This window comes from Rhipicephalus microplus, chromosome X (genome assembly GCF_043290135.1).
Source record: "Rhipicephalus microplus isolate Deutch F79 chromosome X, USDA_Rmic, whole genome shotgun sequence".
In the NCBI taxonomy this organism is placed as follows: domain Eukaryota; kingdom Metazoa; phylum Arthropoda; class Arachnida; order Ixodida; family Ixodidae; genus Rhipicephalus; species Rhipicephalus microplus.
This window is the reverse complement of record NC_134710.1, coordinates 106,852,240-106,879,413: the sequence shown is the minus strand read 5'-3', so window position 1 is coordinate 106,879,413 and position 27,174 is coordinate 106,852,240. Positions and strand designations below refer to the sequence as shown.

Sequence of the window (27,174 nt, the reverse complement as noted above, 5' to 3'; positions counted from 1 at the left end):
ACACCATGGCTCCCCCGTCTTCCTAGGCGCTAGATGCGGCCTTCGTTTTTTTTTTTTTTTTGTATTCAACACATTCTTGCCCGTGTCAGATGAACATGCTGAGTCGTAACAAAAGCACTGTGAGCATTGATAATCTTCAATTGAAATGGCTTGCATCAGGTTCAGTATTTGTGGTTCAAGTGGTCGCTAACATTGCAGCAGTTGGGCATTCGCTGTGATACGTCTGCTGGCTATGTACAGCTTTCATTTCTCGCTCTTAAAGCCTCATAGGCAGATGCTACCAAAGCAACTCTACATACTGGCTTTGCAAATCTTGTATATACCGCCCTAACCAAGTAACATCAGATAGGAAAATACACAGCTGGTGGTTTCAAGGGCCAAGAGTGGATGATCAGAATATTAATGTTGGAAGCATGAAGCCTTTGTTAGGGCAGTTTACACCTCACTTCCTGCTCTTCCTTCTTCGAAGGCTGCGCCTCCAGGATGGGTGTTGGTACAAAAGTTTGTAACGCTGTTGGAGAACGCTGTGATCGCCAAGGTGAGCAGACGTGTTCGCATCGGCTCAGTCATTGGTAATCAATTGGTAATCAGTGCTAATTACCTCGGACCAAAGTTTTCTGGTCACCAATCTGTGCGTGAATACGAGAGGCATCGACTCGTACCAGTTGACCGCGGAGTCATGCATTTTGTGTCACATTTCGGCACTTTGACAACCACCGCCGTGTGAAGAACTGCTAGGCCTAAGCGTGCTTCGCGAGCGCTAGGCCTGACACCGGCGCACTGGCCGCCGCCTGCCGTACTCCTCGGTGGTGCCCACTCGTTAGGTCCGAGATGGAGGCGGCCGTTCAGACACCAGTGATCGTTGGCAACCAATTGTGCATTCAAGTTCAAGGAGAAGAGATAACAGCAGAGGAATACCACAACGAAGCCGGATGGATGCTCGCGGTTTAGCGTATGTCGAGGCTGCGCCGACAGGCTCCCACCAGCGGCGTTTCTGACAGACCCGGCGATAATTAGGCAAGCCCGAAATCAAAATTCAACAATAACGTCAGGGCCTCGGCCATCAAGGCCACAGGCACGCCAGCCATGCCGCTGCAAGAGAGCAAGATAGTTGTCAGACCCAGAGGGGGGCTGGACATAGTTAAGATCGGTACTACCACCGCCACGGTTATACTCACCGCGGCCGAAATCACGAGTGAGAAGAGCACTGCTGACACCATCTGCCCTAACACGCAATAAAATATTATGGTTGTCAGTACACCGAACGAAGACAACGTGGCAAGGTACCCTAAAATCCAGGAAATCTCTATTCAAGGCAAGTCCTACGAAGTCGGTGCTTGTCACCCCTACAATTAAGACATGCCTGGCCTTGCGGGCTTGCGGACCCCAATGAAGACCATAGCTGTACCCCAAAATCTAAGCTGTGTGGGGGTTAACACTCCATTTGAGATTGAACATGCAATCAAAATACAAAATGCCTTACGTTGTGCATAAGCGACAATGGGTGCGATGACAGGTCGAGCGCTAGCCGCCATTAAACAACGATTTTCCGCCACTCGACAAGCCGCCAGTTGCGCGAAAGTCAAAGACCCCATCGAAGAACCGCTTGCCAAGATCTAGTGACAGCAGCAAGAGAAATCTCGGTAAGAAAAGGTTATCATCAGGTGAGTGAGTACAATACAAGGAGCGTGCAAAAAATTATCGAAGCTACGAAGAAAGACGATATGGACAAGGTGAGACAAGCCAACGAGACAAGAGAACGTGGAGCTGCGAACAACCATCAACAACTTCAAGAAAGAGATCGCCGACATCCGTAAGCTGCTGCTATTCAACAACGAGCCTCCATAGAGACCCATGCCAAGCACAAGCAAGGCCGAGGAAATTATCATGAACAGCCAGGAGATGGCCTTAGATGAACTTGTACTGAAGAAGCGAGCCTTCGAGGCCAAGTGCAAGCAAAAAGAAAACGAACACAATGACAACCTCGAAGCAAAATTTAAAAAGATAGTCACCAAAAATGAAGGGCTACTCGTGGCGAACATTGCAGCTGTAACAGCAATGAAACAAACGGTGGATGCCTACCAAGCCTAGAACACGAGCAGAATTGCCTACATGGAAAAGACCCTGCAGCCGATAGTGAGCCACCCGATGTCTGCGCCCCTCTTCACACTACAGTCACTGAACCAAGAAGCCCTGTACACGCCAACGCAATCATGGCCTCCAGCGCATCAGCAACAGGCGTAACAGTGTGGCAGTGGAACTGTCACTGCTTCGGAATTAAAAATATCAGTCATCCAGCAGCACATTGCACGTGCCGCGCGCAAGCTGGACGTGATATCACTACAAGAGACACTAACTGACCCCGGCTTCAGAATGCACAATGGCCCGCCTGACGGCAGAGGCCTGTGCACCCTGGTCAGGGACTCGCGTTCGTTGAACACGAGCTGCACAACACTATCAAGATCGAGCACACTCTCACCGAAATCCCGTGAAAGTAGAAAAAGGGAAGCCTGTTTCTGCTCAACGTCTACATCAACCCATCGAAAAAAAGAGAGAGATTCAAGACATTGTTGCAAAGAGCAAGCACCGGAGCGGGTCGCAACACGCTGATCGCCTCCGGTGATTTCAACGATATGAACCCAGCCTGGGGCTACAACAAGTACTCAGAAAAAGGCCGTGACCTGTACCAAGACGCCACGGAACTCAACCTTACCCTTATCACAAATCCGATGCATCCGACGAGAATCGGCAGCTCCGTGTCCCGCGACACCACTCCGGGCCTCACGTTCGTCAAGAATGATGTTCGGGGTGCGATCACGTGGAGAAACACGGGGGGCTGACCTCGGTAGCGACCACACCATCGTGGAAATTGGCATAGCAGAGCACAATGACACCAGCAACAGAATACACAAATGGGTAGATTGGAATGCCTTCCGAGACACCAGAAACCAGGAGAGAAACGATGACGACGAGATCGAAGACATCGACTCGTGGACGGCCGGAATCACTAAGAGCGTACGCGACACGACCAAAAAAATTGGAACGGTCGTGGAGATCGACAAAGTAAACAGCCGGCTAGTGCATCTTATCGAAGCCAAACAGTCGATACTCAATCGATGGAAAAAACAATGGCTATACCGCAGGTTGAGAAAGTAGCAGAGCTCAACCGTGCGATCGAAGATCACTGCCGAGCGCTATGTGCGCAACAGTGGAACGAGATCTGCAACACAGCAGATGGGCAGATGCACAACGGAAAGACGTGGAACCTACTAGACGTGGAACCTACTAGGAAAGACGGCACCTACTAGACAAAACCAAGACCATGTTGCACCAAAGGGATGGGCTTGCCCAGCTCATACATCGTGCGGTCTCAGTACACGGTGCCGATGAAGTCACCTGGTGCATCAACGACAACTACCTGCCAACTACACCCACCGACCAACATGCGCCATACGGTGGCCTACCCAACGCAACGAGGAGGTCTGTGCGGCCCTGCGTGACCTCAACAGCCGGTCAGCGGCTGGCCCAGACTTCGTCACAAACAAGGCACTCAGGAACCTCGACAATGGCTAGATTGAGAACCTAGCAAAATACTTCAAGTACTGGATATAGGGCACGCTGCCGAAGCAGAGGAAGACAGCCAAGACCATTCTGATTCCTAAGCCGGGGAAGCCACCGGATACAGACAATCTCTGGCCTAACTCCCTCACATCCTGCGTGGGCAAGGTGCTGGAGCACATCCTTCTCAACAAGTGACAAGACTACCTGGAAAGGGAAGGGATGTACGCAGCAGTGGTAATCGGCTTCAGACAGTGCCTGAGCACGCAGGATGCGATGCCGCATCTCAAATACCAAATCATCGACGGTGGCGGCAGCGCCCGCGATAACAAGGCAATACAGGGGCTCGACCTACAGAGCACCTTCGACAAAGTGAAACACTCGGCGATCCTGTCTCAATTTTCCAAACTCAACATGGGGGAAAGACTATATTAAAGACTTTCTCTTGGACAGGACCTCCGAGCTAAGAGCAGGTGACCTCCAGACGCAGAAGCTCGGGAGCACCGGCACACCCCAGAGGTCGGTCATCTCGCCGATGATGTTCAACCTGGTAATAATTGGAGTGGCAGGGAAGCTCGCGGATATCGAACACGTCAGGCACACTATCTACACCGATGATATCACACTATGGGTGACTGGTAACAACTACGCCCACATAGAGGGCGCGCTTCAAACCGCCGTAGATGCGATAGAAGGCCAGCTGGAAGGCATCGGATTAAGGTATTAGCCGAGCAAATCGGAGCTGCTAGTACTTCCACCTGCATATAACGTCAGAGACAATACCAGACAACGCGAATATGAAAAAATTCTAATCGTAACCAAATCCAGTAACGTGATCCCCGAAGTTGGTAAAATCAGGATTCTTGGCATGGCCTTCGAGAAACACAAAATAAATGGCGACACCATCGCCTGTCTCACGGCTAAGGCGGAAACGCGATGCGACTCCTCAAACGGGTCACGTCTCGGAAAGCAGGCATGAGAGAGGAGAACCTAATCAGGCTCATACAATCCATCATCAGCGAAGTCGCGTATGTTGCAGTGTACCACAGATGACTGCAACACGAACGCAACAAAATCCACGCAATCATCAGAAGAGCGCGCAAGACGGCGCTGGGCCTGTTTGAGTCCACGAGCACGACCCGCCTCTTACACCTTGGGATACACAACACGCTCGAGGAAATAGCCGAAGTGCAACGAACTGCTCAACTTGAGCGGCTGTCCACGACCAAAACCGGGAGGAAGGTACTGGAGGATCCGGGAATAGTTAGGATGCTTGAGCAAAGCCGAGATGAAGCATCCTGCCCCCGAATAGGTCCGACCAATTATTAACTGACGCCATTCCAAAGAACATGAATCCCGACTACAACAAGGGAAGGGCGGCGAGGGCTAGGGCTATCATCGACCTGCACACCAACGGCGCGCACGCGAGGTACGTGGACGCGGCTGAATACCAACAGAACACATTCGCAGTGCTCGTCATCGAGGTGTCGACTGGCGCAACAAAGACGGTAGCGAGCGTGAAAAATTCCAGAGCGGAACAAGCGGAGGAGGTGGCCGTTGCCGGCACTGCCTGCCACACGGTGTTGAGTGATTAGACAAGTGGTGCGAAGCTTCGCCAAAGGCCAAATCTGTACTGATATATTGCGTGCGGCCAAACTTCAAGACGGAAAAATAAGAATTAAGTGGTGCTCGGCGCACGCGGGCGACGAGTCGGAACGCAATGACCAACACAGCGTAACGGCACACGCAGCGGCCCAAGCGCTAACCAACCGCGCCTCGGCAACAGACCGTCAAACGTGGTTGGAAGCAAACGACAGCATGACGGACTACGACATCTCGAAGGCCTGCCGGCTGGCTTGCAGAGCTTTCCCATTCCCGCACCCGAGGCTGGGTGGAGCGGAGGCCGTACTATGGAGACAGCTCCAGGCCGGATCGCTACCGAGCCCGGCACTGATGCACTGCATGTACCCCGAGACATACACGACCGACAAGTATATCTGCCGGAGCGAAACGACAGACCACACGCACATCTTGTGGGACACCCAGAGGGAGCAAGATCAAGAACAATCTCGTCGCGGCTCGAGGCGGCCGCGATGAGCTACGACAAGGAAGAACAGCTCTGGGCCGCCCAGCAGGTCCTAGGGGCGTTCAAAAGGCAAGTACCTTGAGCCAGCAACAGCGAGCGGAGACCTGTGCCGAGTAACAACAACACCGAAGACGACGTAGGCCCCCATCGGGGCGCGCTAGCGCCCAACTGCCGGCACAAATAAAGTTTATCCAATCCAATTGCGCTGTCGCCCCCAAAGGGGGACTGAGCGTCGTCTCCGGGTGAAAATAAAATTCATTGCCTGCCTGCCTTGCTTTACAAGTCTGGAAGGTTTAATTGTCGAAAAAAAATCTTGCAATGGGTGGAAGTATATTGTTGAGTAACCGGTGAGTTTGGAAGGTTTTCCTTTCTACGTGTGCGTCCAAACCTTGCCAACCCCAGGCTGTCGTCGTAAAGGCGAAGTAAACGTGAGGGCTCCCGTCTCGCGAGCTTCCAGACGATGTCCGCACTCACGTGGCTGCGCTGTCGAAATGTACGTTGTTGACCTCGATGTCTTGCCTTGCTAATATCGGGCCGTCGTCGTGAAGCGCAAGTCAGGATGAAGCCGAAGACTCTAGGGCTCCCATCTTGCGAGCCTTCAGACGATGCCTTCACTCACGTGGCTGCACTTTCGAGATGTAGTACGTAGCCGACCTCCATGGACTGCCTTGTCTTGTGAACCTCTAGGCCATCATCCTGAAGGGCGAGTCAATTGAGACAGCCAAAGTAGATGTGAGGGCTTTCGTCTCACGAACCTCCAGACAATGTCGGCACTCACGCCAGTCTATGGGTGCTCCTAGTGGTCTTAGTTCCAGCCAAAGTCGTGGTCCTGGGTTTTACGACGGCACTACCAATAGTAGTGCCGTCCGACCAATGTCACGTAATAAAGACCCGAGCCCTACACCAAGAATATCAATATTTTACAGCTCGTGCATAACCTCTTTCTTCTCTCTTATGTCCTCATCCTTATTGCTGCCCGTCCGCAATCATCAGCAACATATTCTCAAAAAACCGAGGCAGTTCTGTGGCCTTCTCGTTGCCGCCCGTCCACAATCATGAGCTGCATATTTCCAAGGGGCCAAGGCAGTTGATCCTCGCTGACTTGGTTCCAGAATATACATCTTCTGAACGGGTTCTTGGACTGTCCGTCCAGAAGCTACTCGCAGGGTACAGATGCGTGCAATACCATACTTTCTCATGTGCAATAAAAGAACTGTGCCCAGCTTCTGTAGTAGTGAACGTGTGAAATTATGCACCAGCATCATATAACCCTCATGTAGCTGAAGTTCACCAGCACGACTGTTGTGAACGGATCACGGCCAAAGAAGGTAGGCCAGATTCCATCGGACCCATAGCTTCGCTTTGAGACGCTCCTTGACAACGCGTGTGGCAGAGAAGGCCCTGCATCGTAGATATCTTTCAATGAGAACTAGGTCCATGCAGGAAGCATACGGCGTGTTTTCCATGCAAGAAATTTGATCGGGTTAGTGATTGGCATTATTCATGGCTGCTGTCAAGGTACAGTGGCGGTAAAAACATTGCACGCCACGGGAACGCGTGTCAAACAGCACCGAGGCACCTTCTGACGGCTGTCTGCAAAGCTCGAGAGCGCGCACTTAGCACCCTTTTACCTGCCAGCCCGCTCGTTCGCTCTCCAAGAGCGTGCGCATCGGCACGCGAGAAGTGCAAGGTGTCACTCCTGGTGTCGCCGCGGAATCTCCGAGCGGTGATATCGTGGCGAAAACACGTAATTTGTTCTGGCAGGGCTCGGTGCGCGCTGCATTCTGCGCCTTGGTCCCAGGTGCTCCGCTCTGTCGGAAACGTGCGCAAGGCGTCAGTTTTAAAGACTATTGTCTTTTTTGGGGACCTTCGATGCAAAAATGTTGGTCTGTCTGTCTGTACATACATTTGTCTGTCCAACGGCATTGGGTGCTTGAAACAGCCGACCCCACCCGCAGCGCCTACCAATGTTGCTCAAGGTTGAGCGTTCATGCTTGAGTAATCGTCAATTAAAAAGCAATTATTGCACATGTCTGGGGCACCATAACAGCACATATTTATTCAGCATGTGCGTCTTTTACTGGAAAAGGCATACATAAGTAATATTAAGGACCCTAACGCTTATCACCGTGTGCTGACCATGCAACGCTAGCACAGAACGGGGAGTGTTTTCAACGCTTTGCTTAAACGAGACGGTGGTGGCATCTACCGTTGCCTTGTGTTCTACACCTTATCACCTCTGAGATGGGCGCCCACATCAATCTCAGAGCCCCGCATTTTGTTCTTTAAGAAAATTGCCAGACAGCGCTCATGTCTCACGTGTGACGTGTCTTGATGCGCTCAATCACCTCCGCTGCATGCTCGAGGCACTATAATGCAGTGCCTCCAGCACACCACTCACCGATTTTCTTGCGCAGAACATCAAATAAATGTGTGTTCACTCTCTCCACACGTAAGACTATCGTCTTTCGACGACATTTGCAGAAACATGTAGATACGGGGCCAATTTTTCGATAGTCGACCTTTGCGGGAAGTTTGTGCACGCTTTTGAAGGGAGCGAACAAGCAAAGTAACAGGTAAAAAAGGCCGCGCATGCGCAGTGCGCGCTTTTGAGCTTCGCTGGTAGCTGTCGGAAAGCTCAGCGGTGCCATTAACCCGCGCTCCTGTGGTCCACAATATTTTGACCGCCACTTTAAAGACGAGGTCCGCTGATGAGGAGCACTTGTACTTCAAAGAACACCGTAATGAGAGCCTCGGTGTAGAAACTGCTGCTCCCAAATTACCATTCAGTGCGTTCTTCGTCACTCTGATCAGGCTCCCACCAGCCTCCCCACCAAAGAGTTCTGTCGCCCACAAACTTCCACTTGACGATTGGCTGACATAGCAAAATTTTGAGCAGCTGCACAACCTCAGCGCCGAGCTTTGTACACTTGAGCTGTAGATCGTTTTCGCAGGGATGACTTAGTGCGTGCGGCGAAGCGCGAAACACAGCACGAGGCTTTGGGATTTCATCTCGGTGGATGACTGCGTGATGGGACATAGGATATACGTTGTCTCTTGGCAGTAGTGTTATAACTCTCCCTGCGTGTTCTTCGTTGACGTACGCTGTCACTGCCGGTTCATGCTGGTTCAAGAGTTTGGATTCTTCCGTGAAACTGTTTAATTGCGCTTGCGCATAGCGCTCGGCTGAGCTTCGATTGATCCTGCATAGAGTTATCTCTGGAACTTTTTCATTCAAAGGCACTTGGGTCTATCCACAAAAGTTCGCTGTGCTATCCTCAAACGCCTCAAGCCCTGGCAGAGCCTTGTCCTTTTCCTCAATAGGTGGCTTTATTCTGAAGACGTCGAGACGCCACATCGCTGAAGGATCGCAGTCAGGAAGGGACGCCGGGCTGCAGTCGAAAAAGAGAACACTCCTAGGTGAACTTTCTGCTAGCTTCATTATTCCTTGAACGTTCCAACAGAACTTCGTTTCCACTGCCGTGAAATCACTGGTTAAGCACTCAGTCTTCTCAGTAGTGACCTTCGAATAGACATCAGAATTAAGTAAGACGCTTACTTCTTGTGCATTCCATGTGTCGGGATGAAAGCTGTGTGCTACGTCACAGTTCTGTCGAACAGAAGTTCCAAGACTGTACTGTATGTTTATAGGTGGGCTTATTGCCGTACACACTTCGGATACCTTGAAGGCCTCCTTGGTCACCGCTGTGTGCCTACGGTGGCCTCTAAGATAATGCTACCCGTCTGCTGCGCAATACTTGACGGTTCTTCGAGTGGCCGAACGTAACTAAGGAAAGTCTCGTTTCTGATGACCAGGCATTTGAGGGCCTTTGAAATATCCGCTCGAATTCCCCTATCTCGAAAAAAAAAAAAGTTACACCTGCAGCCCTGTCACGTACAAGCCTCGCCTCATGATGTGTTACCTATTTTTTTTTTACTTTTTCCTATCTTTTTTGAGCCAGCCATTCATAGGAATGTCACTCAATTCTTACGCTGCCACGCCAATTCTTGCTGTCACTGTTAAGAAGAATGCATACGAGACGCCTTCGTGGACCGCACTCAACCTAGGCTCGGCCTGTTTGCAGAAGGACTGCGTCAACTCCGCTCAAAGTGCTTACGGCAGCTGTCACTGTAGGCGTGCTTGTGTCTCGCCCGGTGATACGGGGCTCGTTATGATTCACGGTCGTTGCGTTGGTACGAGTCGGTGCAGCAGGCTCAGGCCATTCTGCGCCAATGTGTCCTGCTGCGCCTAAACGACATTTTGCATGTGCAACGCCATATTTAGCCGAGTTTTATCATCAACCAAGCAACATGCGTGGGCTACACAAAGGGCCTAACCGCGTCCATATCAAATTAGTTCGGTGAAGTCGTATTTCTGTTCATGCATGAATCTTGTTAAGGTGGTGTTTGCATACATACCTCATTATGCTACTCTATATATTGTCACGGTGTAGTGGCGTGGCTGAAGGCAGGATATTAGATGGTCAGATCAAACTACTTATTTGGGCGAACCTACAGTACCACACTTGCACTTCTAGCAGCGAATGTAGCGTCGGCCATCGATCAACTGACAAGCGGCGAAGAGTGTCGGCATTTATACGCACGCCATCGAACATTCTATCATTATCGCTAGCGGCGACGTAGATTACAGAATAATCTGAAATGCTCACGACATGGGAATAATCTCAACAAAATGATCTATGCCAGCCCTGAAGCTTCTCGAACACTGTAGGTGCCGTTTTCGCTGAGAATCGCGTACAGCGTAACGGGGTGATAAGAAAACTTGAGGAAGGAACGTGGCATTGCCTCCACCTGAAAAAGACATCGTCTCGATGCTTCAACAGAAGATGAAAGTGCAATAATAACATGAGAAAGTACTAATAATAATGTACAATACAGCAATAAAAGCTACAACAAAGTACACTGAGTTGGTTAACGTTCATGAAATGGCTTTAGGCGTGTGACATGGACGAATTCGAGGCGGAAATGTTGTAGGCCTGTGTGCTCAGATTTGGGTGCACGTTAAAGAACCCAGGTGGTTGAAATATCCGGAGCCCTCCACTGCGGCGCCTCTCATAATTATATGGTGGTTTTCGGACGTTAAACCCCACATATGAAAATCAACATGGACGACTTCAGGTTGCGATCAGTGCTGTTGAGAGTTCGTAAGGCCGTCCGGGACAACTTGGTAGTCGAGTGGGCCGAGACGCCGTACTACCCTGTATGGTTCGAAGTACCGTCGCAGAAGTTCTTCACGGAGTCCACGTTGGCGTATCAGCGTCCATACCCAAACACACTCACCGGGCTGGTGTTCCACGAAACGTCGCTGAAGATTTTAATGGTGGTGGTCGGTCGTCTGCTGATCCGTGATATGCAGGCGGGCGAGTTGACGAGCTGCTTCAGCGCTGAAGATAGAGGGCGATGTCGAGGTTTTCTTCGTTAGCGACGTTAGGCAGCATTCCGTCGAGCATCGTTGTAGGGTTCCTTCTGTAGACCAACTTGCATGGTTGCATTTGTGTCGTCTCCTGCACGGCCGTGTTGTATGGGAAGGTTACGTATGAAGGATGGCGTCCCACGTCTTGTGTTCGACGTCAACGTACATGGCCAGCATGTCGGCGATTGTCTTGTTTAGCCGCTCGGTGAGACCATGTGTCTGTGGGTGGTAGGCGGTGGTGCGGCGGTGGCTTGTCTGGCTGTGTCTCAAGATCGCTTGAGACAAATCAGCAGTAAAGGCTGTACTTCTGTCGGTGATGACTACCTCTGGAGCACAGTGACGAAGGGCGATGTTCTCAACGAAGAACTTGGCTACCTCTTCGGCGCTACCTTTGGGCAGGGCCTTTGTTTCGGCGTAGCGGGTGAGGTAGTCAGTAGGATCCATTTATTTCCCGATTTCGATATCGGAAACGGCCCCAGTAAGTTCATCCCGATCTGTTGGAACGGTCGGCGAGGTGGTTCGATCGGCTAAAGAAAGCCTGCTGGCCTGGTCGTTCGGTGGTGTCTTCCGTCGCTGACAGTCTCGGTATGCCCTCACGTAACGAGCGACGTCGGTGGTAAGGCGTGGCCGGTAGTACCTTTCTTGTATCCTCGTGAGCGTGCGGGAAACACCAAGGTGTCCTGCCATTGGATCATTGTGCAGGGCCTGGAGGAGTTCTGGTCGCAGAGCTGAAGGCATCATGAGAAGTTACTTGGCTCGAAGTGGCGAGAAGTTCTTCTTTTGAAGAAGGCCGTTACGCAGCGAAAACGATGTAAGTGCCCGTTTGAATACCTTTGTAGCAATGGATGTTCTGCCCTCGAGATATTCGATTAGGCTCTTAAGTTTCCGGTGTGCCCGCTGGTGTTCAGCGAAATCGTCGGCAGTTATCATTCACAAGAAGCAGTCGCCATTTAGGTCTTCGGGTGGTGCTGGGTCGACGGGGGCTCGCGACAGGCAGTCTCTGTCCAAGTGTTTTCTGCCAAACTTGTAGATGACGGTAATGTGGTATTCTTGAAGTCTTAGGCCGTCGGTGCGGGGAATATAGGCGCCGTGCCGTCAGCTTGGCGCGCTAAAAGAAGATACTCGCTGTGTGAAGTTGAATTTCCGTGATGGAAGAAGCGGACCCACGGAAGCGTCGGCGAAGTCCGAACTATTGTGTTGTGGGCTGCCACAAAAATGCAGAAAACAACGAGCGACGCTCTCCACGTGTAAAGCTGTATCAGTTTCCCATGTATTCAAAGCCGGCGATCACAGCCGCGTTTGCAAAAAATAGAGCAAGCATGACATGAGAGCCGAAAAAAAAAAAAGGCGAGCAATTCAACTTGACTCGCTGTGATTAAACTTAGCTTGCTGCCTCGCGTCGACGTCAGCGCTTCATGCGCAGCACGGAGGACATGACTAAAGCTTTTCGTACATTTTAATGCCATGGCCGTATAATAGTTTCTATTTTTTTTCAGCACGCCAAAAAAGTTTTGCACATGACAGTACACGGCTGCTACTGCTGGATACCACATCAAAACAACAATTATATGGTTTCCATAAATGTCAACACAGCCCATCGAAAGAGTACGCGGCTTCATGTCGGCAGAATGAGACTTATCTCGACGCATACGTCGTACACGGTATTATCACGGAGGACCCGAGAAATGCATTTCGCAGTGATTCGGGCATCCTCGTCTTCCGTCGTCTGCTCCACATCATAAACTTGACTAACTAGCTTTACTCCTTTTGTTCGAATCGCTTCTCGGAAGTGCTTGTCCAGCTCAGAGATCTTCGCGAAGCCGCACTGCAGGCGGTACATTGTGAGGTGACTCAAACGCAGCGCACGCTCTCTGCACGAGCACGTAAGCAAGCAGCAGCACATTGGAGCGAAGGAAGAACGCGCAATCTACATCCCCGATTTGTACTTTTCTACCAAAGATGGCGCTACCTGTCAGCAGTCGCAGCGCCATCATGCGTTGCTTTGGCTTCCGATAGCGTCGGCGGTGACTGGCAGCAAAACTGCGACAGTGTGGCATCTTGACGAGGGCGTGAAGGAGGGCGTAGCCGCGGGTTGCAGCAGCATATTTCACCGCTTGTGGGTGAGGCTGCAGAGCTTCGGACAGTCCAAGCGATTGCCGAATTTCATCTCGCACAATGTCGGCGATCGAATTAACTTGAGGCAGCGGCGAAGGTAATGTATTTACTCGCGTAATCCTCGCACTTGCACAATTCTCGCATCCCCCACATCGCCCAAGAAAAATATGATTTCTTTTTTTCCTCCAGTAATTATCACACCCCGGAAAACTGCTGCAACAATGTCGTCTGCTCTTTCCAGCCACTTATGATGATAGTAGGGTGGCTAGAATGGGGAGGTGTGATGAGCGGGGCGCCTTTCGCTTGGCGGAGAGGGTCCTTCGGCGCGCCGATGCCGCTAGGGGCGCTGATGGCAGCGGCGCGGGTAGTGAGCGGCGCACTTCGCTGGGTTTGCTTCAGTCGCGCCATAATTTTTTTCGTTAGCAGTCGCACTGTCTTACAAGTATGTCGTCGATCGGTGATTGCGTTGAGTCTCTCTGAAATGTTCGAAGATGTCAACGACAAAAAAGAAGACGCAACGTTGGTGCTTTGTGCCTGGCTGCAACACTGGATATTATAATTCTTCAGGAGAGAAAGTTTCCCTTTTCCGAGCTCCCACGTGTAGTGTGCTGTTCGACAAATGGATTCGTGCTATTCCAAGAGCGGACAAACAGCTTGACGAGAACTCCGCAGTGTGCGAGAAGCACTTCGACCCAAGGTATGTACAAAAAATAGAAGGCACGGTGTTCGCACACCCGAGCAAGAGACCAATTTTGCTTACTTGCGTTCCACGTGTCACATGCTGCATTGCAACATAACCAATTGGCTGTCCTTTTCTCTTTTCTTTTTCACAGATTTGTCGTGCGTACGTTCAAACATAGGATTAATGGTGAAGATGTATACATGCCGCGCGCTGTGCCGACCTTAACAAATGACGCCGTGCCGACGATTTTTCCTAATTTGCCTAAATACTTGACGAAAGCTCTGCCCAAGGAGAGAAAGAGACGGAAAAGCGTGGCTGAAAGTGCTGTTTCGAGTAAAAGAATTAGTGTGAACCACGACAATGTCGAAGAAGGCTCAGCGATTGACCATGACGTGATCGTTTCAGAACAGAACGTCATGTTGACCGAACAGCTGCATTCCTTAAGTGCTATGCTTCACCGTCCTAGCGAGTTGTGGTCGATGCAGAAGTTCGAGCAAACGAATGCATTATGCTACCAGACCGCTAAATTGGACAGAGATTTAACACCTCCTGTTATTCACAACAAGATAGTGTTGTTTGAAGCTGAGGAAGGAGCAGCTGCTCAGTGCAGCATCTTTCTGAACGGGTTCCTATTCAAAAAAAGTGGCTGTCAGACAGTGAGCCAAGCACAGGATCTTCTCAAGTATGCAGACACATTGACACCCTGCGTAGGAATTGGGACAATGGAAGAGTTCCAACCACTGAATTTGGAAAGCAAGGCGAAGCTATCTCAAAATCGTGTCTTCTCCCTTTCTTGCGATGGTTCCTCATCGATTTCGCTACAAGGTATTATGAGATATCGCAGTTGCGCAAACCCTGCCTAAAATATTTTATTTGAGCCTGTAGATACCTGTCCCTGCTTTGGTTAGACTTATCCACCGATTATGGTACACTTTACAGATGGCTCATCTGGACGTTGTACTGCCTGCAGAAAATGCAGAAACCTTCTGAAGGCTCGTCTGCTCCGTCTAAAAAAAAAAAAGACTAAGCGGCCACTTGCAAGAACAGCTGCACAACGACTGAAATGGGCTGTTCGTACGTTGAAGAAAAAGAAAATGAAGCTGCTTACCTTGCAGGATGCCCTGAAGAAGATGCGAGAAAAGACTTCACAAATCATTGCATCTGTGTTAGAGGAAAAGGTACACTGTCCCATTAAGTTGTTATAGATTCATTACTAATAGCTTCTTAATTATTTCAGCTGAAACTTCTTCCAAAAAAGCAACGGGCTGCGGTGCAGGCTTGTTTTGACGCTGCCAAACGAAGGTCCTTGCGCGGATATAACTACAATAAAGAATGGCTCCTTGAGTGCATCATCCTCAGAATGAAAAGTGCACGACTGTATGAGCATCTTAGAGCACACAGAATTCTTGTCCTGCCAAGCCGTGCTTGCCTTCAAAAATACATCAAGGTATGTGATTGCATATGGTGTGCAGTATAGAGATGGTTCCTAATGTTTTTATCTACAGGGATTCGCTGCTGCTTATGGGTTTAATACCAAACTCCTGAGCTGTCTGAAGAAAAAAGTTAAAGACATGGATGAAATGGAGAGGCATGGGGGCATAGTAGTGGATGAAATGAAACTCTCTGCTCATCTGGACTTGCAGTCGTCCAGCAATATTGAAGGCTTTGTCGACCTCGGCAAGTTTACCGATGCCAATGAAAGACACCGCAAAGCTGACCATGGGCTTGTCATAATGTTCCAACCATTTGTGGGGAAATGGACACAAATCATTGGTAATATATTTTTTGCACTGTTAAGGCACATATGCCGAAGCGTTTTGTAATGCTCTATTTCTCTTCAGGTGTGTTTTCATCCAGCGGGAACGTAAAAGCCAGGCTGTTGACAAAACTTTTGGTAGAAGCTACAATTTTGTGTGAGCAAGCCGGCCTCTACGTGGATTACATTTGCTGTGATGGTGCGCCCTGGAACAGATCTATGTGGAACATCCTGGGGATACGCGCCACCCTCAATGACATTCAGTGCAGAGTTGTTCATCCGTGCAACAAACACCGATTTTTGTACTTTATATCGGACTTCCCTCACCTCATGAAGTGCGTGAGAAACACAATGATGAAGCAGGGCTTCAACACCCACAACGGAAGGGCAAGTTGGCTCTAATATTTCTGTGGAATTTTTATGCATAATGCGTACTTCTCAATGCTAATTTGAATCCTTAACAGTTCCTGATGCAATGTGGAAATTTTACAGGCCCACTGGGATCATGTGTCAACCATGTGGAAACTTGACAGCAGTGCCATCACCTTGAAAGTGGCACCAAAGCTGACTCGATCACATATCTTTCCAAATGGATTCGAGAAAATGCGTGTGGACTTAACATTTCATGTTTTCAGTGCCCAAGTGACTCGGTGCTTAGATTTTTACAAAGATCAGATCGAGGAGCAATACACAAATGTTGAGCCAACAAGACTCGTTATTGGTCTCATGGCGGAACTAATCGAGGTGATGACATCCAGGTTTCCAGCAGAAGCTTTACGGTAAGAGTGAAATATTTACCCTGTCGATAATTAGTCCAGACAAAGTTTCTACGCTTCATACATAAACATTATTTCAGGCTTCACAGCCGAAAGGAAGCTGTGCTTGACCAGGCACTAAAGTTCCTCGATTTGTGGGAAGCTCACGCAAGAGGACTTGGCTTTCTAAGCAAAAGTACCGCAGTGGGTTTGCGTGTGACGTTGAAAAGTACGAAGCACCTCCTGGAGTACCTGTGTGAGGAAGTACATTTCAAGTATCTCATGACGGCTCGCCTAAGCCAAGACTGCCTTGAGCGCTGTTTCGGAATCGTGCGGCAGGCAGGTGGTGGCAATGATCACCCAACCCCTGCACAGTTTGTTGTTATCACGAGGTATTTTATTATCAAATTTTACGCCTTATGTTGCATGTCGTATAAACTTGTTACGCATCTGATTATGTTTGACTGCTGTTGTGAGTAAAATATGCATTGTTTATTTATAGATGCCTCAGCTTCTATAGCCTGGCAAAGAGTCCGAAGGGTGGCAATGTAGCTGACGGAGTGGTGGAATCTCTTCTCTCTCTGGAAGAAATGCTGCACGAGGTGGAAGATCACAACGAAGACAACGAAAGACTTTCATCTGACGTGCTAGAAGTGTCTGTAGATCATGCGTCATACACTGTTGAGCGAAGTGACGCCCGCCTTGTGTATTATGTCGCAGGTTATGTCGCAAGAAAGCGTGTACTTCGTAGTAATTGTGATGATTGCAAGAACGCCTGCCTTGCTTCTAAAGAAAATGTGCCAGGAAATCTCCCAGCCCAGGCAAGCAAGCTGTGGGATCTCGGAGGACTTTTGTATCCGTCGAATTCCTTCTATAACCTGATATTATCCCTTGAGAACAAAATCACTCGCTTCTTGAGCACATCACGTCTTCATGCCAAATCGGCCGTTGAGATGATGAAGGGGATAGGCGAGACGCAACAAATTGGTTGCGCAAAGCATGCTGCTTTTTTGACGAAAAGTGTGGTGCGATTTTATTGCCTCACTCGTGTCCACTTTTTTTTGAAAGGGATGAACCAAAAGGAAGACGAAAAGAAAGGGCGGAGAGTAAAGCCATGCGTACTCTAGTGGCAGTGCATGAATGGCATGCGTGGAAATAAAGTTGTGTTTTTGTGAAAAAGTGTCTGCTAAATTTATGCTGCTGGGAACAATTCTCAAGTCACACGCTTAGCGGTATAGGTAAATTTTGGCGCTCTTAATGCGTGACTCATCTGAGTTAATGTATACATTAACTCAGATGAGTTTTAGCTGCCTATAGGCAGCTAAAACTGCTTCGTTTTTCTGCGGCGAGCAGCGCGCTGCGGCGAGCAGCGCGCGCTCATTCGTACATCGCCTGCGAAAGGCTACCCGCGCCGGTGCGTGCAGCGCCCCAAGCGGCATCGGCGCGCCTTGGGGACCGGTTTCTGCGGCCGCTTTTCACACCTCAGGAATCTTCGATTTGGCTTGCACTAGTTCAGAAAAGTGCAGGTGCAGAAAAAGCGGTGCCAAGCGGTGCAGTGAGCGTGCAGCGCCGGTCGAGCAAGTGCAGGTGCAGCCTCAACCACGCCTCGGCACTAGCCGACACTAGCGCGCGACGGCTACAGCCAAAACGAAGGCGTGAGTTGACGTGAGTGCAGGCCGGAGAACACCTTGTAGTGTAAGCCTAAAATAGCCGCCTCCGCCGCCTTGTCCGATCAATACACGGCCGTGATGGCACTTCTTGTGACTGCGATGGAATTGCTGGACTCGAGCAGCGACGACGATTCCGTCAGCGGTGCCGTTTGCAGTGACTGCGACGATGAGTACGACGATGCGTGCATCTTGGTCGCGTGCGCGTTGGTGCGCGACGATGCCAACCGTGTACCCGGGTACGAAAGCATTATCGGCAGGTACCATGAGTATGAATTCAAGCGCCTCTTCAGGCTGTCCAGGGAGACTTTTGATAGTTTCAGGGCCAAGTTCAAGACTTCAGCCTTCTACCCAAGGGCAGTGCAAGGCCGCCAACAAATCAGTGCCGAAAAAACATGCCTCATAGCGCTTGTGTACCTAGGCTCACAAATATCTATGTACGCCATAGGCGACAAATTCGATGTTACCGAGTCGTCTGTTCATGTTTGTGTGACACGGGTCGTTCACTTCTTACACGCTATTAGCGATGAGATAATTTGCTGGCCTAGTAGCGCGGAAGTGACCCGCATAAAGAACGGCTTCCTCGCCAAAAGTAAAGGCAAGGGCCCAAGAAACACCATCGGCTGTATCGATGGATCACACATCGGGATACTCACTCCAAGCGAATCTACGCAGTCTTACTTCAACCGGAAAAAGTGGCCTTCGATAATCCTGCAAGGAATCTGCGACGACAGGAACAAGTTGCTGAACGTGTTTATTGGGTTTCCAGGTTCGGTTCACGACGCCCGTGTCCTGAGGGAGAGCCCCTTCTTTGCACGCGCAATTCAGGAATGTGAAGACAATTATATACTGGGTGACAGTGCATATCCACTGATGCCATGGCTCATGACCCCATTCAAGGACAATGGAAGTTCTTTTCCTACGTGGAAAAAGAGCTTCAATAAACGACACAGTCAACAACGAGTGCTTATTGAGAACACCTTCGGCCTGCTTAAACAGCGTTTTAGGAGGCTCTACCTTGTTGATGCAAAAAGTGTGCAACAGTGCTGCTATATAGTTATGGCTGCGTGTGTGCTACACAACATGTGCAACGATGAAAGGGACTTCCTTGAGGAACTTGCAACGCTTCCCCAAGAAGAAGATGTGGGCAATGATGAAAGTGAAGGAGATTTTGATTGCAGTCTGCCAGGCTACAGTCAGTCTCTGCGAGAGTTCATTGCAAAGGAACAGTGCTAGAAGTTCATCTTTGCTTCGCGATTTATTCAGTGTGCAAATGTTTTGCGAAGTGGGGTGCCGCGTCTAGAAGCAATGTTTTTTTTTAACAAATTAGATGGAGTAGACACTGCTAGTGTTATAAAAGTTTATTGCCCATATTATAACCCGTCCTTATTTGAGAGTACGTCGATCAACCGATCGAATCGCTGCATGCGCTCATCATGCCGCTTTGCCTTTGCCTCTTCCCATTTTTTTCTTTCCTCCAGTTGTTTCACTGCTGCCTCCTCTTGCTTAGCTCTCGAAGCTTGCATTTTTTCTAATGCCTCCAAGAGCGGCGTGACTTGGGACCTACTCTGGCGCTTCCTTTTTGGCGTTGTGCTGCTCCGAACTTTGGATGCTGTGTTGCACTCGACTGGGACTGCTGCATCTTGAGGTGCTTCAGTGATGCTGGTGCTGTTGAAAGTAATTGTACAGGTGCCATGTCATTTCCAGGCTACAGCACAAATTAAGTAATTTTTACTTACTCTGGACTTGCACTAGGCAGGATTGTTTTTCCAGGCTCCAAGAGCAGCCTTGGATTTACACTATGTTCTTTTTCCAAGACTTCTGCCAGCTCTCTGTAATAGACACTATGAGAATCACTGAAGATATGAAGACACAATCGTAACTTACTCTTCATATTCACAGTTCACACGGTGGTGACCTGAAGAATTGTTGTCTTTTTTTGACTTTTTATATGCTCTGTCCAGCGACTTCCATTTGTTTTCCACTTGTGTGGCAGTCACGTTGCACAAGAACTCCGTATTGATGGCCTCAGCCAACTTCTTCCACAGAAGCCTTCTTGTGCTAAACAAAAAAGCAAAGCACAGTTAGTAGGAAAGAAGGAAGCGACGTAACGTGACCCAAGTCTTGCAGTAGCACATGAACCTTTCCTTAGTACTTCATATGTGTAGCTTTCAGGGATAATTGCTAGGGATGTTCGATTATTCGAAAATTTTGGATAATGAATCAAACAGCACTGTATTCGGTTCCTAAGTCGAATCGAATTGCACATATTCTAAGTAACAAATATTCTTTTAATAATCGGCACTGGCGGGAGAACCCCAAAACAACGAAACAGCTACAAGTCATTCTTTCAATCCCTAATGTGACCTGTACGCAGCCCAAGCTTTTGCAAGACTACCTACACTATATTGATTGTCGAATGAATGCGCTTCTGAAAGCTCCATTCTTGCTCAATTTTTACTGCACTTTAGCTGTATCGCATTTATCAGCTCCTGTCTTCGTCTTGTAATAACCAAAGGTGGGAACTACGAGTGCTTGCAGCTTCACGACTAGCAACAGATACAAGTTTTGCGTTTGCGTAAATTGTTCTTGCAGATGTAAATTTCAACGCCCATTGTTATCCGCTTTTAGTGCGCAGGCCATGTTGTGATGACGGGTTGATCTGCTCCGTTACATATTTAGTTGTATCTGCAATGTTTGGTTGTAAATTGTTTTGTTTTTGTGTCCCAATTTTATTTAAAGTGAGGTGACAAAGTCTCACGTTGATAACGCTAGTCAATGCCGTAGTTGAACCTACAATTACAAAATGTTACGAATATTCTAGTTCCTGCTGCATACGAGATTACCTTAGTTTTCGTAATTGTGGTATTTTGAGTAGATTCAAACTGACTGTAATGGCCTTTGTCGAAAGTTTGTGACTATTTGTTTCAAATAAAATGTTCTGTTCTAAGGCTGTTTTGAAAATGGTCTACTTACTATTCAAACAGTATTCAATTACTATTTGTATTCTATTTGGTGCCATTACTATTTGACTCTTACTTGATTAGGTTCCGAAATTCACTATTCACACACTTCTGATAACTGCGAACGTTCTTTTTGTGCGGGAAGCATTATGTTGGAGAAGTTGAACATTGTGTAAATCACTCTTTTGGATCATAAAGCTTCACTAAGGAGACAGCCATATTCTAACCTGTCTTTGCATTGTAAAACATGCAGCTGCGCAACCTTGTTTGCTGACACGACGGCGCAGTCTAGGTTCAAAGATAGGGTAGCACGTGTCAAGAAGCATATCTCTTTTAACAATGAGCTGCACCATCTTGAAAAGTGGCAGTGCGAGAGAAATGCGGACAGACAGTGAAGACACAAGGACTGCAGGGCGAGACTTGCTAGAGATGTGCCTCAGAATAACAACATGCAATTCCCTCTAGTGCAAATTCTCAAGGCAGCACTACACTTGCAACATGGCTTGAGCTTGGAGGTGCTGCACCTTTTCGGCAAGACAGCGGTTGTGCAATGCCCAACACAAAAGCACCGTCGCTGTTTTTGAAGATCACTTGACTTAATGAAACATTACGAATGCCTTCGTTGTGTATATATGTGCGTGACTATACATACTGTTTGTGTGTATATGTAAACGTATATGTCACAGTCAGGCGCATAGCCAAAATTTTTTTTCAGTGGGGGGGGGGCAGTAAAATGTAAATTGCTGGCAGTAAAATGTAGGCAACAATAACCATCGCCATTGTGAACTTCATGCGCCCTTATCTTGTTGGTGCTTGCCTAGAGTGAAACGGAATAATAAAAAGCTGCAAATAATTTTGGACATAGGATGACATACCGAAGTGCCCTGGTTTTTCCCACCAAGTCCTTCATTTCCGAGTATTTGGCGATGAAGAACCTTGTTTTTCGGGCGCTCCAAAGCTCTTCCACATCTTCAGCCGACGCGGCTGCTGCTGGAAATGCGGCTAAAGCCCCATCGCTGTCAACGTCGCCGTCGCAGGCAGGAGAAGGCGTCGGCGGTTGTGCCGGAGGGGGGTCATTTTCACGATTCCCTGCCATGAACCGCAACGTAACGCGCTTGCCGTCTGCAAGGGCGAAAACCAAGATTAAAAATACCGACATAGCATAAGCAATGCTACGAGGCTGTTTGCTGACCGACTACGACTCCTGGCCGCTAACCACGTTTTTTGGCAATGCATGCAGCCTGACTTACCTGATGCCTCATAGACGTAACCGTTGGCGTCCGTCATAAATGACCCGTCGGGATTGTGAAGTGCCTTAACTTCCTTTTGAACGCCCTGAACAACTATTTGCAACGTCGTCTGCTCTGGCCTTGGGGGGACGCCCGCCATGCTGCACTACTCTGCACCTGCTTTGGAGTGCGTGCACGCCGGTACAGAACTCGTCAGGAACTAGGCTTACACCTAGACAAAACGAGGGAGCCAGTGCAGAGGGTGCGACAGAGGGCGCGCGCTGCTCCGGCAAAACGAGGACGAAGGTGCTGCACCCTTTGAACTGGTTCAGCCGGTGCAGCCAAAACGAAGAGACCACTCATATTCTAGCCACCCTAATGATAGCGCACGTCATCTGGTGCCATTTTTTAAGCATAAAGCGTACTATTGCACAGAGATTTAATCCAACTCAAGCCAAGCCGAAGTGGCCAGTGCGCGTTGCGGCGTGTTTTGTATGTTGCGTCGGTAACCTTGTCAAGTTACGAGGCGATACTGAAGCTGTACGGCTGCTTTCAAGTTGCAAGTGATAGATAATGCACTAAAGAACGGCAACAGTGCCGCCGGTAGGCCCTTCGGAGTCTACGAGTTTTGTGTTCGCTACTGGTGATGGCTGCTGAAAGCCACCAAGATGCGTTGGGCCTGCCGTGTGCCTAAAACTGGGATTGATGGTAAACTTTATATCTTAAAAAGGAAACTGCGGACAATTCTGGTAAATAGCCATCAGCCCAATACTGACGTCTCTCTCTTACCTTTTAAGGGCTCCAGCTGAGCGATGAACGCTACCGCTACGCCTGCAACGTCCGCAAGCTTTGCGCATGATATTCTAATTCTCGACTATTTACTTCCACTTTTTGTGTCTCAATTAAATCTTGTCTTGTGTTGAACCTCTGCTTTTATTGTTGAGGTAAGTTTTAATGAGTACTTCTTAAAGCTTGCTGTTAGTTGCTGGTGGGAGAATCCCGATTTGCGGCCACTTCGTTTTCTTTTTCGCTCTGTACGTTTTTGTAGAAAGTTTTCCCCGCGTAATTCTCGTACCCCCCAACATTTCATCGGTTTTCCGGCAAAAAAAGTGCGAAGATTATGCGAGTAAATGCAGTAATAGCTTGCGCAGCTCTTCCCGCACAATCGCTCGGATTGTTTCGTGCAGGTCGTCGTTGCTGAGGGCATGAGCCTCGGAGTAGTGTACTGCTGAAGAGCGGCAGTCATACTGCCTTGTGCGCATTTCAAGGGCCTTTTCGGTTGTGGTGGCCTCGGTGAAGAATTCTTCGACCGTCTTCGGCGGGTTGCGCCCAAGCCCCGCAAATAACTTTTTTTTTTATTAAAATAGAAAATAAACGAAGGAGTTTTTGTCACCGTTACTTGGCGACTGCTACCCCTTTCCACTTAGTTGGTACAAATAGAATATGAAAAAAAAACAATAGCACATATACATATATACAGTCCTTTATAAGTGAGAGCAAAAGTTCTCCTATGGGCAGAACAAACACGTAGACACCACGCTCACTTTTAACGTTTGTCCGCTCAGTATTCATCACAAATCTTCATTTCTTTGAAGAACTGTTGCAGCACCTTCATTGGTTTGCCATTTGTTTTGGATGGCCATGGACCTAGTATTTTATTCAACCCGAATGGCCGCTCGGAATCTAACCTATGCAGTTCCTGTTCTAGTCGCCATCGGTGTGTGTCGTGTTTCGGACAGTCGAGCAAGACCTGACAGATATCCTCGTCGTCGTGGCCGCATGAACATGCTGACGGTGTTGCACGCTTAATACGAAGTAGGAAGTGCTTTGTGTAAGCAGTTCCGAGTTGTAGACAATGAATGAGTGTGTCAATACGTCTTGGGAGGTCACGCTCTAATTGGTATTCATGATTAGGATCAACAGAATATAGGATCGATTGCTTTGTTTTGTCTGTGAACCAGGTAGACAGACATAATCCACGTTTTGTTGTTCTTGAAATTCTATTTACATCATATTGAGATGCCGGAATGAGGCACGTTTGCATAGAATTATGAACGGTTTTCGCCAACTCATCTGTCATTTCCTTTCCCCTAATTCCGCAGTGACTGGGAACCCACTGAAATGCCACTCGATGATTCGACTTCGTAGCTTCTGAGAACTCTTTTAGTATAGCGTATACTGTACGCACATCAATGTGTCTTGAAGTGGCGAAGTGGCATTTTCCACACATGCCAGTGCTGCCAGAGAGTCTGTGATTACCTCCCATTTTCTTGGTGTCGTTGACAATTTAATAAAGCTTATGGCTAGCAAAATCGCTACGAGCTCCGACGTTGTTAAAGAGGAGAGGTGGCCCAACCAACATGCATATCTTCGTGCAATTCCGGAATTATGAATGCTGATGTCGCTGTCTCTTTGGTGACGGAGCTGTCAGTGTACATGGGAAAGGTAGCCTTCGTACTTGTCAAACAGATGATGTGATGCCAACTGCTGTGCGGCAACGGTTGACACTTCATGTTTGCTGCGAAGTCCTTCTATTTAGGTTTCAATAGTTGGTAGCTCAAGCAGCCATGGAGGGTAGTTTTGGTCCAGTGGCCAATGTGTCGACACAGGAAGCTGGGATATGTGCTGTTGGTACACATGGTGTATTTGTGCTCCAGCACGGTTCATATTGTGGATATGAGCGGATGGAAAGGATGTTGCGTGACTAGGCGAAAGAGGTGCCGACATGTCTCCACATTTCTAATTACTATAAAGTTGGGTTCTCTTGCCTCTGCCAGTGTCAGAGAACTTGATGTTGCCTGTGGAACCCCCAGACATATGCGTAAGCTTTGTGCTTGTAACAGCTGAAGTTGGTGTAGCGACGTCTGAGAAATGCTGTGGAGAACTGGCGCAGAGTAGGCAATTTTCTGTCGGATTAGTACACAATGGACGTGGAGTAGAGACGCTGATGTACCGCCCCATTTTGTTCCCGCGATGCGACGTATAACATTTATGGTGCTGTACACTTGATTTTCTAGATCAGCAATATGAAGCACGCTTGGCTACCGTCGCATACGACAGTGGTGATGTACTCTTTTGTGATTTTGAAGTTACATGGAGTGGATGTACAGTTTTAGGATTCGGGCAAGGCGATCCCTTTTTTGGAGATCTTCCAAGCAAAATTTCTTGTCGCTTTAGTCGAGTATCTGCCTGGTGTTTCGGACAACCAGCATATGATGCTACGTGGTCTCCATTGCAATTGGCACATTCGGGATGATTCCTCGATGTTCATTCTTTGTAATCATGTGCTCCTGCACAGATTTTGCAGCGAAGTTGTCCATGGCACGATTTGGCAACATGTCCATATCGTTGACAGTTGTAACATCGTCTAGCGGGCTGTAGGTACTCTTCTATCGGATGACTTGTGAAGCCTAGGAGAATACGAGGCGGCAGTGGCTTGTCGGGGGAGAACTCAAAAATTACACTGCCGAGTAAATGTGGCTCTGCTGAACCATCTTTACGACGGAGCTATTTAGTCTGTCTCCTGACTGATATTATACCGCTGTCTCTTAAGTATTCAAGCAGTTGATCTTCACTGTATTGCACGGGTACTTGTATAATTTTTCCTAGGTTCCTCACATACGACTGCGGTATATACGGTGCCACTTCAAGACCAGCAACATCTGTTAACTCTAGAAGTCTGGAGGATGCAGTAACTGTAGAGACACTTACAGAGAAGTTGCCATCTCTGTTGACACGGAACGAGTGTACTTTCTCTTTAGCAGCAGATACTACTTCACTGGCCAGTTTGTTCGGATTGACTTTCCAGAACGAGGCGCTAGGGTATGTCAGCTTGAAAATTACGGGTATCCTCACTGGTCGGGATTTCTTGTACGTGACTGTTGTGAAAGGCCTGTCTTCTGCTTCTACATCACAGTTTACTTCCGCGGAGTCGATGATCGTTGCATCGCTGTAATCTGCTTGACTATCAGTTCGCGCATTCTTCGGAGTAACACACTCATCGTTGGCGTTAGGTGTCGTCGAGGGGCCGTCACAGTCATCCTCGGGTCCGTGAAACACGAGATTATCTTGCTGTTCGGATGCATTCATCACTTCGTCTTCATCTGATGGGCGCCGAGAAGAATGGCCGCCACCAGTAGCCGAAGCTTTCGGACGTCGTGGCAGCCTAACATAAGGCTTCGGCGCCTTGGAGACGTGGCGCCTGGTGCACCGCGAAGGTGGTGGCCGAATCTTGGCAGTAAGATGCAGAAGACGAGTAAGAAAACTTACAAAATTCGCGAAAAAACATCAGCGCTAGGAAGCGCACGCCCAGTGATTCTTCACTTCGTCTTCCTTCTCATTTAACTCTTCTTTAACACCTCTCATTAGGAATCGGATTTTCTTGTCCTCGGTCATGGCGGAGTCAGCGTAGCGGAACAACCGGGTCATATCCTCGACGAAGATTCTGGCGTTCTAGTTGGCGATTTGCACACGTCTGCAAGATAGTCGCAGCAAGTTCCTTGAGGACGACGCTCGTGAACGTGCCGAGGAACGTCGTCCGAAAGACATCCCAGCTTCTCAACGTGGACTACCGGTTCTCGAACCACGTCTTTGCGGCGTCTTCTAGGTAGAAGTATACACGGCGTGGTTCTTCTTCGGTGTCCCAGCTATTCAAGGAGGCGACTGGGTCGTATGTCTCGAGCCAGGTTTCCGGGTCTTCATTAGGTGCTCTATGAAAGCTCGGTGGCTCTCTGGGTGGGTGCATCACGATAGCCGTAGGCAGTGGCTACGCGGCATGCAGTCATCGTTGCAGCAGTGGTCATTATGGTGGACGTGCGAGTCTTGTTGGGTAAATTCCCGTGCTCCAGTGGTAGACCTTGTTGCCTACGGCTGACTGGCTGGTCGTGGTCAGCGTCACTGTCTTCTCTTCGAAGTGGACTTGGTTCACGG

General features: G+C 48.8%; 1 protein-coding gene and 1 pseudogene across 2 annotated transcripts; one reads left to right on the top strand and one right to left on the bottom strand.

Moving 5' to 3' along the window:
- Positions 1–47: 47 nt before the first annotated feature.
- On the top strand, positions 48–13,341 carry LOC142775688 (uncharacterized; annotated as a pseudogene).
- A 6,058-nt stretch (positions 13,342–19,399) lies between these two features.
- Positions 19,400–22,599, bottom strand: LOC142775689 (uncharacterized). 2 transcript variants are annotated; one of them, XR_012886922.1, is made up of 3 exons: positions 21,892–22,599; positions 19,793–20,114; positions 19,400–19,721 (listed from the first exon to the last, which is right to left on the bottom strand). XR_012886922.1 is itself a non-coding variant. In XM_075877372.1 (2 exons), the coding sequence occupies exons 1-2, from the start codon at positions 22,173–22,175 to the stop codon at positions 19,937–19,939; spliced, it is 462 nt and encodes a 153-aa protein (XP_075733487.1). In that variant the 5' UTR covers positions 22,176–22,599; the 3' UTR covers positions 19,400–19,936. The 2 variants fall into 2 exon arrangements, 1 of the variants encoding a protein (XP_075733487.1); XM_075877372.1 differs by having other exon boundaries at positions 19,400–20,114.
- Positions 22,600–27,174: the final 4,575 nt, after the last annotated feature.